At 51.7% G+C, this 18,435-nt stretch overlaps 1 protein-coding gene and 1 long non-coding RNA gene across 3 annotated transcripts; one reads left to right on the top strand and one right to left on the bottom strand.

Moving 5' to 3' along the window:
• Positions 1–257: 257 nt before the first annotated feature.
• On the bottom strand, positions 258–16,974 carry ATL3 (atlastin GTPase 3). Of its 2 annotated transcripts, none has more exons than XM_053278530.1 (14): positions 16,821–16,974; positions 12,558–12,620; positions 12,216–12,433; positions 10,833–10,976; positions 9,541–9,645; positions 9,189–9,239; positions 7,850–7,906; positions 6,974–7,066; positions 6,668–6,806; positions 5,957–6,084; positions 5,458–5,514; positions 4,709–4,780; positions 3,458–3,889; positions 258–2,249 (listed from the first exon to the last, which is right to left on the bottom strand). In XM_053278530.1, exons 3-14 carry the CDS (start codon positions 12,420–12,422, stop codon positions 2,163–2,165), a joined length of 1,572 nt encoding a protein of 523 aa, XP_053134505.1. In that variant the 5' UTR covers positions 12,423–12,433; positions 12,558–12,620; positions 16,821–16,974; the 3' UTR covers positions 258–2,162. The 2 variants fall into 2 exon arrangements, with proteins under 2 accessions (XP_053134505.1, XP_053134504.1); XM_053278529.1 differs by lacking the exon at positions 16,821–16,974 and adding an exon at positions 13,971–14,225.
• Positions 14,328–17,534, top strand: LOC128337485 (uncharacterized). Its single transcript, XR_008312295.1, has 3 exons — positions 14,328–14,529; positions 15,502–15,678; positions 17,352–17,534. It is a non-coding gene; the product is annotated as an uncharacterized LOC128337485 (long non-coding RNA).
• The last annotated feature ends 901 nt before the right edge of the window (positions 17,535–18,435 follow it).

Here is an 18,435-nt window from a genome sequence, read left to right as displayed (position 1 = left end):
GGGTGGGTGTTCTCAGGATAGAATAAGCAGGAATGCCATTTAGTGCCCTCGGTCCTTGGAGGAAGAACAGAAATGGTTGTTTCTTTCAAGTGTGAGGCTACAAGGCCAACAGTATCTGCGTTAAGATGTTTTTTGACCCCGACACCTCCCCACTACCAAGTATTTGCAGAGCTAATCACCCCACCAGCAGGAAAGAGCCCCCCCCTAGAACCCCACTCCCCACCCCACCCCGCCGATAAAAACACGTAAACAGGAACTGCCCATTTCAGTCTCATAGTCTTTATTTTTGCGGTCACCAAGTGGAATGCAATTTTAATAAATGAGTTTCTTTCGCGCTTTATAAATACGATTCGGCATCTACATCCACAACGCACTGGTCCCCAGACGAAGTTTTAATGTGCGACTAACAATGAGGAAAGTGGACTAATAATACAACAGCTGAAAAAGGACATCTCTGGGGGCCGTTTCTTCTACCCACCAACAATTATAAAATATATATATATATTTCTGGGGGTGTGGGGGGGAAGAGCTGGTCCCCGATTCGAGCTGAATGCTCCCCTCCCTCCAGGGAGCCTCTTCCTTCCCAGACTAATTTGTGCTTCAAAGTGCTTTCAAGGTAGATGGGAACAGAGAAAAAGGCATATTTCTACCAGAGAACACAGCAAATACAGAGGGACAAGGAAAGAAAGAAGGTTGGGGATGGAGGGATGGGGCAGGGGGGGGGGGGGGGACATGTGGACTTTTTAAGCACCTGACACAGCCTGACCTCACACAATACCTCAGACGCAGGGACTCCATATCCTGTCCTTGCACCGCGGGTGTAAGCTCCCAAAAGCAACAGAGTGCCATTTGGACACCTTCCCTCTTCCACAAGGCTACAGCAGCTGGGCAGGAAGAGGAAGCACAATGCCTTCGTGCTTCCTGTTCCTTCCTGGCTAACATGTGAAGACAGCCCAAGCGAGAAGAGACGGGACCTGGAATGCATGGTTCAGAACGGGACTCAAGAAGCCTCTAAGGGGGGGGCAGGGAGGGACCCACACAGAACCACCTTGAAGGTGGCAGCACTGGCAGTGGAGGTGGCTTCTCCCACCATACAGACAGACGCCCCACAAAGTGACCGTCCAGACAAGCTGATGGGAAGATGCAACCTGCAAACTCAGGTCGCGAAGGTCTCACGAAGACACGTTCTGACGCGACTGGGTCACGCCTGAGAAAGGAAAGGGGAGCATACAGCCTCTGTGCGAGTCTGCCCGTGCGTTTACACAGCTGCCCTCGCTGCCTGTTCCCCCCGTAGCCAGAGAAGAGGGTAGTGCCCTGCCCTAGAGGAGTGGGGCTGGAGCAAGCTGCGTGCACACTTGGTGAAGTCACAAGTGCACCAAGGAAATACATCGAAGAACACAGCAACACACACCCCAGGACTGGAATGGGGTACAAACCAAGAAAAGGTGGGTCACTGGACGCATTTGGTCTCCATTCTTCCCCGACACAAACCTACCGAGGTGGGTTTCTAAGGCAGGGACTGGCCAAACCAGCCACCCTTCGGCCAGGGGCATAAGGGTGCTGGCCAGCCCCACAGAAGGCACTAAAGGAGAGTTTAAGGAACGTGGGGTTGACAGAGCAACTTGTTTTTGGGATCAGGCTAAACCCCCCTCCATGCTCCTGCGTAATCTTCTACGCTGGGCCAAATCCTAAAGGAAGAGCCCGGAGGGTGAGGCGACCCCAAACATGTCAAGACATCTCCGTTGTGTGTCTGGCATGGTGGAAGGTGGATCTTTGGGGGAGAGGGGCAACCCCCACCTTCCAGTAACAGAACCAGAAGGAGGTAAGAGCGGGAAAGAAAAGCAAGGAAAATGGCTCTCTCGTTTGGTTCGAGGAAGGCACTCACTGGCACAGAAAGGACTTTAAAGCTGCTGCTGCTTCCGTTTCCTTGGTTAAAGTGCAGAAGATAAACCGTGAGGGAAGCAAACCCAACCGAGGTGTTGGGGATGGGGAGGTTATTTTAAAAAATCGTAATAAAAAGAGAATAACTGTGAAGGGGGAAACTATTTGGAGCCAGAGGGTTCAGCCTGGCTCTCTAAGATGCCCTGCAAGCCATTCTTGGATTCGCGGGCTGTCGCGGACGTGAGCATCCTGCAGCAGGTTGGACCGTACGTGTCGAGGCCTCACTGCGTTTTCTTGTTGTTGGAGGTGGCCCCGGAGGACGTGCTGGGCCCCGGCACCTGGGTGGCATTGTTCCCGCGGGATGTGGCCTGGATTTGGGAAAGGGGAGCGGAGAAAGAGAGGGAGAGAAGATGGGAAAGATATACATCAGAGTCTTCCAGAATTTAAAATGATAAAGTAACTGATGGGTAACTCTGAATCACAACAGCCCCCATAAAATTCAGGGTCCCTCTCCTTGCCCTCGGTGCATATCTGGGGTCTGGTCTGCAAATACGCGGTCTGCGAAGTGAACTAACAAAGAAAATAGACGGAAACTTTAAACAGGTCACTTCTGTAAAGCAGGTTGGTTAATGGTATCTTTCCCAAGTGCATTTTGGTGAGCTTGAAGGCACTCCAAGAAAAAGTCTGGAAGGTATCAGGACACCTTCAGATCGTGTCCTCCTGGAACCTTTGGGTGGATGTTTGCTGATCTCTCATAACATCCATGGTGGAATCTGATTCAAAAGGAGGCTATTTTAACAGTGGAAATTGTGGTATTTAAGGAGACTGCACTATAGACACACAAGGTTTTTCTCAATGACACCAATTATAACCAGAACCATTTAGGGTTATTTTGAAAACTGAGCAGAAAGTATCCAAGTTTAGGCACCCCTCTTGCAGTGAGATAAAGACTAGATTCACAGCCATAAAACAATGAATGAATGATCTCGCAGATGGGTCCCAATATTCCACCAGTCCTTTGCTATACTTACAACAGAAATAGATGATGTTTGGCATGTTTTGAAGAGGGCAAGCTTTTTTAACCACTGCACAGCATTGATGTTTCTGGTTATGGTAGATTTTATAAAATACGGCGTGTGAGCTTGCTTCGTTCGACAGCTGCCTTTGAAGATGACCTGCCGCTCCAAGTACACAAGGCACGTCCTGGAGCATTTTAATCAAGCGGTTTCCTTATTTTCCCTACTGTCTCAAGCCTTGGGCTGCTATTACGAGACATCCAGGGATTCTCCAACAAGTCCCCAGATGAAGTTAGATTACAGCTCACATCATGCCCAACCACAATGGCCTGTAGTCAGACAAAATCTGGGGACCCACTTGGAGAACCCCTGAGATCACCTATAAGAACATTTCAGCTGTCATCGATACACGACATCGATACATCAACATTTCAGCTGCTAAGCTAGCGGGGGGAAAGGCACACACCGATCCTCCCCATTCTACGAGATTAACAAGCACCCCATCCCCAAATTTCTGGGGTACAGTCTTGGAAAACACACACACACTTCACCGGACCCACCTTCTGCAGCAGGAACTCGGCCGTGGTGTCGATGACGACGCCCACTTCGCGGTACTGGCCCGAATAGCGGATGTAGCTCCAGGCCAGGAGCGCCAGGAGGAGCAGGCCCACCAGGATGTTGCAGAGCTTGGCGGCGAAGTCCAGGCCGAGGTAGCCCGTGATGCCAGAGCCCAGGTAGACCGAGACGATGAAGCTGAAGATGATGGCGGGCGTCCGGAAGGTGTTGAAGATGTTCTTGCTCTGGTTGTGCTTGGCCAAGTCCTGGAAGAGGTCCTCCATCTCCTGCACCAGCTGCTCCTCGTAGCGCTGGCTGAACTCCTTCCCGCCCATCTTCTTGATGCGCTGGAAGTGCTGCAGGGCCGAGGCACTCTGAAGCCGGTGCTTCTCCTCCAGCAGATCCGGTGCCACGTAGGGCTTGTCTCCGCCGCACAGCTGGAGGGTGGGTGGGGTGGGAGATGGCCTTACTAAGACGGCTGGCATTGTGACATGTACACAACACACAGAACGTCATGCATGCGGGAGGGCCCACACATCTCAGGGGACGGGGGCTCATAGCCAGGATTGCTTAATTAAATTAATTGATTGGTTGATTGATTCAATCTCCCTTTCCCTCTCCTTCTCTCTTTCACTTTCACTTTCTCTCTCTAGTCCTCCGTACTTATATATTATTTATTTATATTTCTCTCCCTCTCTCTCGATCGCATTTTATACCACCCCATATGAAATCTCAGGGCCATTTACAAATTCCAGCACAACACTTAAACCCTTAAATCATATAAAACAAAATTAAAGTAACCATCAATTAACTTTATAAGGTTTTCAGCTACACGCCTGACAAAAAGGGATCTCCCTTGTGGATCATCTTTTTTTATATCGAATGGGAGCCCCTTGGGGGCAGAGAACCATTTGTTGTTATTCTTCACTTCTGAAGTAAACCACTTTGAGAACTTTTCTGCTGAAAAGCAGTGACACAATGATAAACCCCGGCTCAGATCCGTTCTCTGAAGAGTCACCCGGAGAAGCCCGCCCTGCAGGTATGCTCCCTACTCAGCTGCAGGGTAACCAATTCGCTTCCTCACGCAAGGAGGCGATGATTTGAGTCCAGAATCTCACTGCCGGAAATCCAGTCCAGCCCTTACAATGGGGTGTGTGTGAGTGAGTGAAATGGGAGATGTCCCGGTGCCTACCTCCCCAGACACACAGAGACTAGAAATACCTTTCTGCTCCAACTTTTCACCTTTCCTTGCTCACCTTCTCCATGCTGGTGTAATACATGTCCTTGGCCGACGCAACAGCCGCCAAGTTGTTTGCTTCGGCAGTGGCCTAAAAGGGAAGAGGAATATTTTAAACAAAAGATGTGCCCCCCCCCACCCAACCTAGTCAGTTCTCCTCCTCTGCCACTCAGCTCTACTCCATGGCTTCTCTCTCCTCTAGACCAGGGATTCTCAGCCTTGGTCCCCAAATGTTACTGGACTTCAGCTCCCAAAATCCCCAGCCCCAGTGGCCTTTGGTTGGGGATTATGGGGGTTGAAGTCCAATAATATCTGGGGACCCAACATTGAGAATCCCCACTCTAGACAACTCTCTCTCTCAACTCTCGTGAGATGTGCCACGTACCACGGGATTTGCTACATCCATCCTAAGGCTTTTATACAGAGAGATTATCCCGAGTCAAACCCTTGGTCCATCTAGCTCAGTAGTATTAACTGCACACATCTCTCTCTCTCTCCCACCCTTCACACTTTCACACACAAATTAATTCCTGCTTTTTTCCTCCAGAAGCCCCCAAGAATGCTACGTGATGGTACTGCATCATTCTGATGGGGGCTTTAGCGAGAGAGAAATGTCAGCCAGCAGCTGTTGGGATGAGTATCACCAGCAAGTTTCACTCCACCCCCATCCCTGAAAACTGGGAGAGGCACCAAGTATTCCTTCTGCCCAAGATGGAGAGGAAAGGGGCACTCCAAGCTCCTCCAAACAGCTCCACACACAAAGCTCACCTGCAACATGGACTTAGGGTGAGGCAAATCTTCTCCCTGGTAGATCTTGATGTAAGCCTGGAAGGGGGCAAAGCAACTCATCAGTGACATCTGGCTATCAACACGTATTTGGCAACAACACATTCAACTCCTTAACAAGTTTATAAAGGTGGGATTCCCATTTCTTTGTTGCCTTGTTGTTGTTGTTCTGGACTGGTTTTTATTTGCTCTTCGATGGCAGGCATCCCATAAAATGTTTCTGCCCATTTTCTTTCTTTACTGGCTTGATGGTTTCACAAACCATCGTTTTAACCCCTTTCTTCACTCCCATTAGTGCCTTCGGTTTGCTTAATGAGAAAAGTGGGGCACAAATCATTTTTATTAAAAAGGTTCTTTGTTTTTTAAGGGAGGAGATAGTCTTCGGTTTTATGATGGAAGAGGTCAGTTTTGAGGAAGGATCCCTCCCCACTCAACCCCAGAGGGGATCCCCATTCAAAAGCGAAGAAAGAGACAGACGCACCCTGAAGTATTCCAACAGGCCCCGGCAGGTAACTTTCGAACCGTTGATCTCCTTCTCCAGAAGCTGGCCGGAATCCAACACAAAGGGAATCAACTGCAGCAGCTGGTCTTTGAATTCCTCTGCAATGTCTGAAACCAAAGGGTGAGGCAGGCAGGCAGGCAGGGAGTTAGGAGAAGACCGCTCCGGGCTCCATCCTCTCTAGCAGCCGAGTCAGGCCGACTCAACTGATTCCATCTTCTCTTGCAGCCGAGTCGGGCCGACTCAACTGATTCCATCCTCTCTAGCAGGCCCTACAGCAATCCGTTTGCAGGCAAAAGGGGACAGCTGATGGAGGACAGCTGTTGTATACTCAGGGGAACCTAGAGATATTCAGAATTACACCAGATTTTAAAAGAACTCCACCAGAGGAGCCACACACTCAACACAATTGGGTAGAAGAGGATGGCACAAGCCTTCATTCTTCAGGCTGCCAGCAAAGGGAAATTCCCCGCTCCTGGCTTGGAAGAAGGACTGAGAAATCTCCTAGCATTTGGCACGGCAAAGGACCTCAGAGGTCCTCTAGTCTGATGCAACATCCCGCAGCAGAGCCAGGCTGCTATTTGGAAACCTCCGAAGCCTCTGAAATGAGTCTCTGTTTCCATGCCCATGGGAAGGACTAAGGACTGAGCTGAATAACTTTGAAAACACGGCCAGACAGGTCACGGCCCTCACCATTCAGACGCCCATCAAAGTTTGGACTGGTGGCCACCTTGAGGCCTGGGTGCGGCAGGAGGAAACAGTTGACATTGGTGAAGCAGGAGTGGATGTGTTTCCGGACGTTCTGGATTTCCTCATGCTGGTGGGATTTCACCTGGCGGCAGGCAGAAGCAGTATGTCATTGCACCATCTCTTTCTTTGTTAATTCAAAAATTTAACCACACTTTTTAAAGACACAAAATGCAGAACTATCCAGGAATGTCTACGAGGCTGTGCCAGGGAAGCCTGGCTACTCCTGCCAGGCCTCCCGTGGGTTTTTACCTCCAGCCGCTTGTCCAGGAACCTCATGCCGCCATCCAGGCCATATGGATACTCGTAGGGAAAGCTCCAATCCCGGACCAGGAACATCAGAGTCTGGCATGGAAGATGGAAGGGCACAATTTAAGCAAAACCCTGCTGGATGAGCCTGAAGACCCCTCTAGGTGCCTCTGGGAAGCCCATGAGCAGGACATGGGGAAGCTGTTCTTCTTCCCCAGTGGTATTCGGAGGTAGACTGTCTCTGCACATGGGGATTTTATCTAGCTGTCATGAATAGCCGCCATTGGCAGGCCTCTCCTCCTCTGTAAATTTCTCCATCTATTTACTTACTACACTGATATTCTGCTCTGCCTCCAAGGAGCCCAGAACGGTGTCCATGGTTATATTGATCCTCACAACTATCCTGAGAGGTAGGTTTGGCCGACAGATGTGACTGGCCCAGAATCACCCAGGGAGTTTCATGGCTGAACGGGGATTTGAACTCAGGTCTTCTAGTCCAACACACTAACCACGACATCACAATAGCTCCCCTTTTAAAGCCATCAAGCATGGTGGCCACAAAGGAACACACGGCAGCCAACCATGGTTTATCCAAGTTAGCCATGGCTTAGCCCGCCGTATGAACCCAGCTCCTCTCTCAGCCTATCCTGCTTCACAGGGTTGTTGTGCGGGGGGCAGGGGGAGAAGGAGATTCCTTCCTAAGCTCCATGGAGGAGAAGTGGGATAGACATGGATCCAATTTAAAAATAAAGAAGACCCCGTCCAGGTTCCCCAGGCCAGAGCAGAGCGTCTGTGGCAGGGACAAGCGCAGGACAGGACAAGCAGGATCCGAGGCCTCCACCACGGCCAGGCTGGCATGCTCCCTACTCCCCCGTGTACCTGGAATGGCTTGAGGAAGATTTCATCCATGGCTAAGCGCCCGTATTCAGTGAAGAGCTAGAAAAAGAAAGGCACAAGTCACGTTAGGAAGAGCGGGCAGAATCCAGCTGTGACAGCAGCAGCTAAGTGGCTTTCTGGCCAGTGTTCCCTCTAACTGGGCTTCCCAGATGTTGCCGACTACAACTCCCAGAATCCCCCGCTGCAATGGCTTTTACTCGGGTATTCTGGGAGTTGTAGTCATCAACACCTGGAAATCTCTGTTAGAGGGAACACGACTTCTGGCTATCTTAGGATGGTCAAGTTCAGGAAGACTGAATTTGCCAAGAGGTGTGGGGGGAGACTAGGGAAGGTTGGAGATGGGTCATAATCTGGCACAAGAGCCATTGCATCTTCCACATCGCTTGAGCTTACACAGTTATTAAGACCAGCAGGCATGGGTTGACTGACTCTCCAGGTCACAATCAGAGAGGCGACAGGCAACCTCTTAGGCCAGGGTTTCTTATCCTCGGGCCCCCAGATGATGTTGGACTACAACTCCCAGAATCCCCAGCCACAAAGGCCATGTCTGGGGATTCTGGAAGTTGTAGTCCAGCAACATCTGGGGGCCCAAGGTTAAGAAACGCTGTCTTAGGCTATTCCCCCTCGTTTTTTCCTTAAATTGGCACCTGTGGTGGGAACAGCACCGGGAGCATCAGCCAGCAGCACTGGTAGGGGCCGGAGCTCAGCACTGTCCGCTCTGACCGGCAGCGGCTCTCCGGGGGTTTCGGACAGGAGATCTTCCCCAGCCCAACCTGAAATGCTGCCAGGGATTGAGCCAGGCCCCTCCGGCATGTAACGCAGGGGCTCTGCCACTGAGCCACAGACCCTCCCCATCGGCAGCGGCCTCCGACCGAGTCAGGCCCTTGTTCCATCCAGCTCAGGATGGTCGACTACACCGACTGGCAGCATCTCTCCAGCATTCCAAGCAGGAGAGTCTTCCCCAGCCCAACCTGGAGACGCTGCCAGGGATTCAACCTGGGATCTTCTGCAGGCCAAGCAGAGGCACTGCCACTGAGCTAGGGGTCCACTTGGCATCATCCAAGCCTGCCTCTGGTAGACAGAGAAGGCAAAAGGAGGTTTACAGCGCAGCGAGGCTCAGATCCCCACTGCTGGAAATCTCACTCCGCAACTCATCTGGCTGCTGGGACTTCTAGAAGGCGCTACCCACACACCCTCAAGCCCAGAAATTTATTTTTTCAAAGTACGAAAGCGGCCCCAATTGTAAGTCCACCATGGCCCTTTCTAGACTCCGTACTGGGCCACTGGGGAAAGGTTTGAGCCGGTAACAACTGTCCCCTACCTGCAGCTGCTGAAGGTCGTCTTCCTGGATATTCTGGGACAAGTTATAGATCTGTGGAGAGAGAGAACCAGAAGAGTCACTACCCCAACAGGACAAATCACAACAGGGCACTGCAGGAAAGGGACGTGCGTCCGCCACTCACAGGCCTCTAAGAGACTGATCATGGCAGGATGTTTTTGCAGAGGCAACGGGTCAGGGGCGCGGGACCCATTTCCCATGCCCAACCGGAACCTCATTCCAGGGTTCATGACGCAGCAAGAGCCTCCCCCTCTTGGAAGGGCGGCTTCCCTCGAGACCTCACGCCAGGCGCCCAACTGAACCGCAAGAGGCGCCTTCTGCATGCAGGACTTGCCTGAACGGAGCTCGTCATGGTGCTGAGGGCAAAGATGGTGGCACAGTCCTTGACGGTCGACTGGCTGTCGAAGGCGCCCTGGGTGTCCATCAGCACCACCGCCACCTGCAAGGCAAGCCCAAGGTGAGCGCATCGGGGCTGAGAGGGGTGCCTCGTTGGCCCCTGCAAGAGACGCAACCAGCCTCGCCTGCTGGGGACCGAGAGACCTCAACCCAAGATGATCTTGTCTGCTTTAGTATAGACCTGGGCCGAGGCCAGGGGTGCACAGACTTAGGCGTAGCTCACTGGCCAGCCATGAGCTGCGACTGCCCCCAAGGCCCTCTCTTCCCTCGGATTCTTTTCTGGCACCTGGCTTAGGCGAGAAGCAGGTCTTCTGCCCTTTGCAGTGGGAGACGGATACAGGGGGAGCCCCCTCCAACTGCTCAGAAAGGATCCTTGCAGTCCCTTCCCTTCTCAAAAACAGCAGTGGAAAGGACACCTCTGGGGAGGAGAGCTGGACGCTGCTGGGCGTCCTACTCACCAGAGGGCTGCAGCACTGGCCACTGACAAGCAGGCAAGTGGATTTGTGGATGCCTGGCCCGACACCTTGGGCAAGGCGAGCCAGGCTCAAATCCTTGGGCAAGTTGAATACAACGAAGCCTGAATTTTCACTGCTCTGCCACCCTCACTTGGCACGGGCACCCTCAGTGGGGCACCGACAACATCCAGCGGCAAGGGTGCAGCAAGAGAAATGGGTCTTTCGAACGCCCCCAGGAGACACAAATACGAAAAGGCTTTCCCCATTGTGAGCCCCGCCACCTATTGAGATCATCTGGGGAGGTCCGTCTGCAGTTGCCACCGGCTCGTCTGGTCAATAGCTACTCAGCGACGGGCCTTCTCCGTTGCTGCCCCAAGGCTTGGGAATGCGCACCCTGCCGAAATAAGAGACTTTCCGTCTCTGACAGCTTTGAGAAGGGCTGTGAAGAGGCATTTAATCATCCATGCTTTTAAACAGACTTACAGAATCTATAGTTGTTTTGAAAAGGTTTTAATGTCTTGACTTTGCTTTTAATCTGTGTTGCTTTATGGTCAACTGCCCCGAGACACGAGTTAGGGGAGTACATAAATATGTTAGATCAGGCCTGCTCAACTGAGGGCTCCCCCACCAGCTGTTTTTGGGACACAACTCCCATAATCCCCAGCCACAGAGGCCAAGAGTGAGGGATTATGGGAGTTGTAGGCCAACATCTGTAGGAGAGCCGATGTGGAGCAGGCCTGTGTTAGACTGATACATTACGACCGGCTGCACTTACCTTCTTCCCATTTGGCTTCTCCACAATGAACACCTCGCTCCAGATCTGGATGCCGGTGGTGTCGGGGTCAGAGCCGCCGCGCCAGGAAAAGCCCGTCAGGGGTTCGTCAGTGTCTCCCAACCAGTTTGCACCACCACCTGCTTTCTAGGCAACGACAGACAACCCCACAGCATGCACCACGTCAGAGCCTCGAACCCAGCACTAGTCCAAGGTGCTGGGCCTCTCTGGAGTCTCAGAATTCGCAGCAGTAGCTTAGGAGCTCAGCTTCCCCTGCTAAATGAGCCAAGAGGCACTTTTTGAAAAGTGGCGATTCTCTTCTCTTCAAATATTGATATTTCTCTGTGTAAACTGCTTTGGGAACTTTTGGTTGGGAAGCAGTATGTAAGTATTCAGAGAAGGAAGAGGAGTGCTTTCTACCAGTAATGCTGTCGGCGGTGGCAACTTATATGCAGTAAGAGCCTAGTCGGAAGGCCTTCTCAGGGGGACCGGCAGTCCGAGGCGAGGGTCACCAACCAGAACCAGGCAGAAAACAAGTGGCTGGAGCGGGAGGGTGAAGCTAGATGCAAAATGTTGGCTTGCAGGTGGAGGCAGTTACCTCCTTCCACACTCATGAGCCATTGACTAGGATAACCAGTACCTATGAGTCCAAATGGACACTCAAGAGTCTAAAGATGCAAAAATGCAACTCAGCTCCACAAAGACCAGGTCAGAGGAACAAAGGAAGCTACCTCCTACTGAGTCAGACCCTCAGCCTATCTAGCCCAGTCAGACACTGACCGGCAGCATCTCTCCAGGGTTCCAGGCAGGAGTGTTTCCCAGTCTTATTTGCGACCTTCGGCCAGATACTCTACTAAGGAGCTACAGCCCCAGCCCCTAAAGCAGGGCTGCTCAACTTCATCCCTCCTGCAGATGTTTATTATTTATTTATCGTTCATACTTTTATACCGCCTGATATTTATATATCTCTAGGCAGTGTACAAAACTTAAAACATTTAAAAGTAACAAATTAAAATACATGCCAATAAAAACAATAGAATAAAATTATTAAAACCAGTTTTTAAAATTATTAGAATTGTTAAGATGACCGACAACTCCCATAATCCCTCACTACTGGCTACTGTGGCTGGTGATTATGGGAGCTGAAGTCCAAAAAAACAGTCGGTGGGCCAAAGTTGAGCAGCCCTGCCCTAAAGGGAACATCTGACTGAACCCGCCCGAAAGTGAGGGAAGTGGGAGAGGAAATGGAACAAGAAGAGATTGTAGGCTCTTTGGGGACGAGGACCTTTGAGATTCAAAAGAGCACTGTGTTCATTGGTGGTACGGCAACAGCAGCAGCAATAAGCGTGCGAATCGTTTTTCACGTGAACCCGGCAGAGGCCTCACCTGGGTGTACATGTACCGCAGCAGGAAGTCCAGGAGGAACGATTTCCCCTTGCGGAAGGCACCAGCCACGGACACCACCACCACGTCCATGTCGCGGATGGCATCCTGCAGAAGGACACGGCTCAGAGCCTTCTCGTCCAGCTCAAAGGAGTGCTCTTCCTTATGCACCAGCACGATCTGCACCGGGCCAGGATTCCCGTGCCCCATGGCATCGCCCCCTGCACGAAGAACCCCAGAGGAAATGAGTTTCCCACACACACACCTGCACAAGTCAGATTTCACAGACACAGACAGGACACAATGGCTCACTAAGTCACACCATTCACAAACATCTCCGGGTACCTGTCTTTGTGTCCCGGAGGTTCCTCAAGGACTCCGCCGCCCTCACGGTTTCCGGAGAGCCCCCTGCAAGAACAATAGTACTGGTTTTTCTGGCTGTGGTTTCTCTTGGCTACTAGCCAGGAGGGCTATAAATTGGCTTGGTCGGTTGAAATTCTGACTCACTCAACGCCTCTGTGGGCATTGAGCACGTGGACTCCCAGACCAGCACACAGACCAGCCTAGACCACAAGAGAGCTCCTTCTGCTTCGAGATCCCCACCGCCAATTAAGAACTCCTGGAGAGGGCCACCTGCGGCCGCCTGCAGTTCATCGGGTGGCGACTCAGGGCCGGGCCTTTTCCATATCTGCCCTGAGTCTCTGGAACGAACTCCCAGGAGGGTGTAAGCGCCTCCCCATCTCTGGTCGCCTTTAAAAGCGTCCCCAGGACTCATTTATTTAAGCAAGTCTCCAATCAGTTGTGAGTTGGTTTCATGGCCGTTGCTGCTGTTTTAAATTTTCCGCTGTTTTGGAGAGGAGAGCTGGTCTGGTGGTAGCCAGCATGACTTGTCCCCTTAGCCAAGCAGGGTCCACCCTGGTTGCACGTGAATGAGAGACTAGAAGTGTGAGCCCTGCAAGAGATTCCCCTTAGGGGATAATGGGGCCGCTCTGGGAAGAGCAGAAGAAGGTTCCAAGTTCCCTCCCTGGCAGCAGCATCTCCAAGATAGTGGGGCTGAGAGAGATTCCTGCCTGCAACCTTGGAGAAGCCGCTGCCAGTCTGTGAAGACAATCCTGAGCTAGAGAGACCAGTGGTCTGACTCAGTATGTGGCAGCTTCCTATGTTCCTAACTGTTTTAATGTCTGGTCTCCACCTAATGGCGCAGTGGGGAAATGACTTGCCTAGCAAGCATGAGGTTGCCAGTTCGAATCCCCACTGATATGTTTCCCAGACTACGGGAATCACCTCTATCAGGGCAGCAGCGATATAGGAAGATGCTGAAAGGCATCATACAGCGCAGGAGATGGCAATGGTAAACCCCTCCTCTATTCTACCAATCACATTATTATTTACTATTATTAAACATATTTTTATACTGCCCAAAACTTATGTCTCTGCTCTGCGGTTGCCAGGAGTCGACACCGACTCAACGGCACACTTCACCTTTACTTCCAACTGTGGCACTTTTTTTGGTAAACTGCCACAGGACGTGTGTGTGTGTCGGTATAGAAATGTAATAAATACACCAAGTGGCCATCCTGAGGCTCTGCAGAAATGGTTGGACTACAACCCCCGTCATCCCCTTTCACAAGAAGGCATGACAGGGCATGCTGGGCACTGTAGTCCAACTACGGTCCGAGAGGATCAGGCTGGACACACCCCACCCACCCAAAGCATATCAGTGGGATAAATACGTGAGTCCGTTTAGGGGTTCCTCACCACTCATCTGTGCAATGCCTCCCTCCGGCAAGGGGTCCGGCCTCCTGGGCTCTCGCCAGCCGGTGCCACTCACCACCCTGCGAGGCCAGGCGGGAAGCCACTTGGGCGCGCCGGCCTTGCGAGGTATTACGGGCCACTTGGGGGCAGGATCCAAGACAGCGGGGCAGCTTTGGGGGCTTCTGCTGCAACCCTGGCTTTCTCTTCCGGGCTTTCATGTGTTTCGGCAGTGGGGGGGGGGTCGGGCGGGGGGAGGCTCAGGGGCAGCATCCACAACAGAAGGCCAGCCCCATCACGGCCGGTCCAGGAGAACCTAACAATCCCGTCTCCATGGCAACAGCAGCCGGAGGATTCTCTAGGCCGAGTTGCCCAGAAAGGAGGATGTTTTCCCAGCATCCTTTGCAAACCTGGCCTGACCCATTTATCTCACCCTCAGCCCCCATTTCCCCCACCCCCAGGGGAGGGGGTCTGTGCCTAGACAGCACTGCACGGCAATCTCAACAGGGCCCAGCAATCAATGAGCGTTCCTGGCAGCAACAGTCAAGAGCGGGAGATGAATCCGGTAAGGGTGGTTCAGCGGTTCTTTTTTGTCCAGGCGGTTTGTGCATCCAACACTCGTGGACGGGTGATATTAAAACCTTTTGAGGTCTAGAAACTTGTGCAGACCTGTTTACGAAGCTGTGCATGGTGGGAGTCTGCCCAATTGGTGAGTAACAAGTACCAAGACACTAAGCTGGCCAAGAGGCAGTTGGAAACTTTTCTTTCTTGAAACTGACATCTTAATCGGCAAGCTAAATCACTTCCTTTTAAACACATTCCGCTCAATCCCGGCTGCGTTTGCACTGACATCCGATCCTCTCTCCCCACGGCAAAATGCACCATTAGGCCCCATGGCCACAAAATTCCAGGCCCCACAGCTTTGATACCCATGGCCAACTTTTCCCTGCAACAAAACTGGAAGTGTAAAGATCTTCAGCAGCAGAGTTCTTTCTGCTCCTAGGCGGTTCCTGGCAAGCTGCACATCAAGTTCGAGGTTTTCTCACACTTCTTTGAAACATAACTTCCGTGAAAGGAAAAAAAGCAACCCAACGCACACCCAGGCCGAAGGGGGGGAAACCCAGCAACAATCCATTCACATACCATAAACAGTGTCTGCCAGCCACTAGCTGCAGTGAGTCAGAAATTAAAACCACTCCCTGCCTTCCACCACTTGAAAACATCTGAGCCTGTTTTGCATTTAGCATTCAGCCACTGCGCCTGCTTTGGAACAGAGGTTTCCATCCCCAACAGGTTTCGCTACTCATTCCCTTTACTCCATGAAGCAGAGCCTGCACGAAGTGCGGCAATCCCATCTTTCACAGTGGCGTGTCGGATCTTGCATACAAAGGCTACCTCTGCACACAATGAATCGTTCAATGGTGGAACTCATCGCCTCAAGATGTGGAGGACCATGAGCTTCAGCAGTGTTTTTAAAGGGTGAGACAAATTCCCCAGCTGGGTAGTCAATATCCTACCCCATTTTTTTGTATTGCAGCAATTGATTTCCCACGTCAGTGAGTCAGATCTACTCATAGCCGTCAACAGACCAATCCTCCTCTGCAGTTCTAGTGGCAGCGAGTTCTGTAAGTTAATGATGCATTGTGCAAAGAAAGCAGCCTTTCCAAGGAATCTGTTTGGGACATCCAACGAAAGGAAAGACTGCTGCAACTAGGTAAATTGACCCAGAATGGCAGCGTAAAGAAAAACAATTGAGGAATATGTGGAAATACTGGTTGAGGAGTTTGCCAACTAAGTCCTGTATTGCAAAACTTAGCACAGGAGGATTTATTCGCAGGCCTCTGCTAATCACAGGAGCAATTTGCCTTTCACAAGGAGAGAGTGTACTAGATTGATTCCCTAATCACATGTGCCTTAAATCTAAAACATTACAAAACACATATGTTGTGAGCTCCATTACAATCCAAGATTCACAACTCACAATGCAAAAGACTTCATTCTGTGTGCCCAAGAGGCTTTCTGCTCTCATTTCTCCACTTCGTAGAACCTACCTCCCAACGTTTTCCCACCCCTTTGGGGCTGCAACACTCCTCCTCCACAGGCATGCACCCCTACAGGGACCTCAAGCTCTCCCCACTCCATCCCCCAAACACTCTCCCCCAGACCCAGAGGGGTCTCCAAGCCCTGCTGCCCTCCATGAAAAAGGAAATGTCCATGACCTCAACTTCTTTCCCTTCAGATAGGGGATGCCATACACTTTCCTTCACAGTCTCCCAATGGGGGGTCCCCGCTCTCAGTGGCTGCATGCCCCAGCCCCCCAAAGGATCCTTGTCCCTTCCACACCCCTTTATAGATACCCCATCTTTCCATAGGCACACAGTTTCTTCTCATCTCAGGGGGCTCCACACGTTTCCCCACGAGGGTCCCCATCCCTAGAGCAAACACCATGTGCTCTCCTTCTCTGGAGGAGAATCCTTGCATCCTCTCCCGTGGGCACCCCACCTTTCTATGGGGAACTCAGCTCTCCCCACAGAATCCCTCATGCATTTCCCCCACCTTATAAGAACCTCCATGCCTTCTCCTGCCCAGAGGGCCCCGATCCCTGCAGGAGGGTCCTTCGATCCTCCCCCATAGGCACCCCACTTTTCTATGGGGAGGCCAGCTCTTCCTGGTCTTAGGGTGCCCTCTGCATGCTCCCCACAGAGGGATCTGCACGCATGCTCTTCCGTGGGGGGGATCCCCCATCCCCACCTCTCTGAGAGGATACACCCCCCAACCCAAAGGATGCTCCCGCCACCCTTACAGGAGCGGCCCATATAAATCAATAGCCCCCTAGAGAGAAGGGCTCCAGCTTACCAGACGCCTCCAGCTTGACAGCGTTCGCAGCTACGGAAGGAAAGAAATGGAGCCAGCTCCCTCCTTCCTTCCCGCCCCGTCCCAACCCATCTCTGTTGCCAGCGGAGCCCAGAGGCGGAGCCCCCTCCAGGCATGCCGCTGAAAAGGAGCGGAGGGAACGCGGCGTGCGAAAGGCGTGCTGGGAATTGGAGTCCACACGCCCCCGCCTCGCGTCCCGTGGCCGGGGAAGGAGCGCCCATCCGAACTACGACTCCCAGAGAGCTACGCGAGACCTCAGGGGGCGTGCCGGGCCTTCCCACCCGCTGCATCTTGGGAGATGTAGTTTGGCGCACAGGCAAGCCGCGCCAAGACTACAACGCCCTGTCGTTTGGGGGAGGGGCTCGCGGGGCATGCTGGGAAATTTCCGCTTGTGCTCCTGTCCTGGGCCTTTCTGGGGCAGGCAGAAGTTTCACAGGTGGAGCTGCCAACTCTGACTGAAGCTTTTCCTGGCGATCCCCCCTCACGAATATTTCCTTCCAATATCTGTGACAGCATCCTGGGAGAGGCAGAGATTCAACTGGTAGAGTTGCCAACTCTGACTGAAGCTTTTCCTGAAGATTGTGTCCCCAAAATTTGCTTCCAGTATCTTTCAGAGGTGCCTGGGACAGGCAGAAATTTAACAGGTAGCACTGCCAACTCTGACTGGAGCTAAAGTTCCTGGATTCCTTTCAATAGTCCTATGTAAGTAGGTTGGTGCTGTTAATTACATTCCATTTTGCTAGGTGCAACACGGATTTCATGTGGAGCTGTTTGCCTATTTCTTTTTAAAAATAATATCTAACAGAAGTGGCTCCAACACTAAGTGGAATGAGCCTATGGGTCCCTTGCAAGGCAGAAAAAACTAGTAAAACTGGACAGTTTTTGTATGAGTGGACCACATCAGAATACATGCATTCAGTCCAGCCTATTTGATTATGGAAATGGAAAACCTCATGGAGATAGGAGAACAATGGTTATCGTGCCCTTTCCTCCTTATCAGACAAAGGGCGTTTGCATTACGGATTTTCAGACAGAAGCAAGTTAACGGCACGCACTTGTTTGTTTTACACTGCCGTTGTGGCTCTTATGTGCAAGAGTAATAGGAAATGAAAAGAATGATATCTCTTCCGCATTTTAAATTGTAACATTAGTAGTGGCTCCAGGATTTTGGAGGCCTTCTGGCAAGGCACAGCCCCTTAAACCAGAGATCTCCATCATTCTTGCCTGGCTAGACTGCAGTAATGCAGTCTATGTGGGGCTGCCCTTGGAAACAGTTTGGAAAGCAACCCATTTGTTCTAGTCCTGCCCCCGCCCCCAACATGGTGTAGTGGTTAAAGTGCTGGACTAGGACTGGGAAGACCCAAATTCAAATCCTCATTCAGCCATGAAGCTCACTGGGTGACTCTTGGCCAGTCACTTACCTCTCAGCCTAGCCTACCTCACAGGGCTGTTGTGAAGAGAAACATAACCATGTATAGCACTCTGGGCTCCTTGGAGAAAGAGTGGGATATGCAAAAATAAATTAAAATATAAATAAATAAAAAGTCTGCTCCTCTTGCTAGCTAACAGCTCTTCAGATATTTGGATCAATATATTT

The sequence above is a fragment of the Hemicordylus capensis genome, chromosome 14, assembly GCF_027244095.1.
Source record: "Hemicordylus capensis ecotype Gifberg chromosome 14, rHemCap1.1.pri, whole genome shotgun sequence".
Lineage (NCBI taxonomy): Eukaryota > Metazoa > Chordata > Lepidosauria > Squamata > Cordylidae > Hemicordylus > Hemicordylus capensis.
This window is presented reverse-complemented; position numbering and strand designations above follow the sequence as displayed.

What these genes read in the sequence shown, in the direction of transcription:
- ATL3 (XM_053278529.1), bottom strand. An exon ending in AGAAGCCAAATGGGAAGAAG is followed by an intron (nt 9,646 to 10,832) that starts GTAAGTGCAGCC and finishes CTTGCCTTGCAG; the next exon opens with GTGGCGGTGGTGCTGATGGA. An exon ending in ACCCTAAGTCCATGTTGCAG is followed by an intron (nt 4,781 to 5,457) that starts GTGAGCTTTGTG and finishes CTTCCCTTTTAG; the next exon opens with GCCACTGCCGAAGCAAACAA.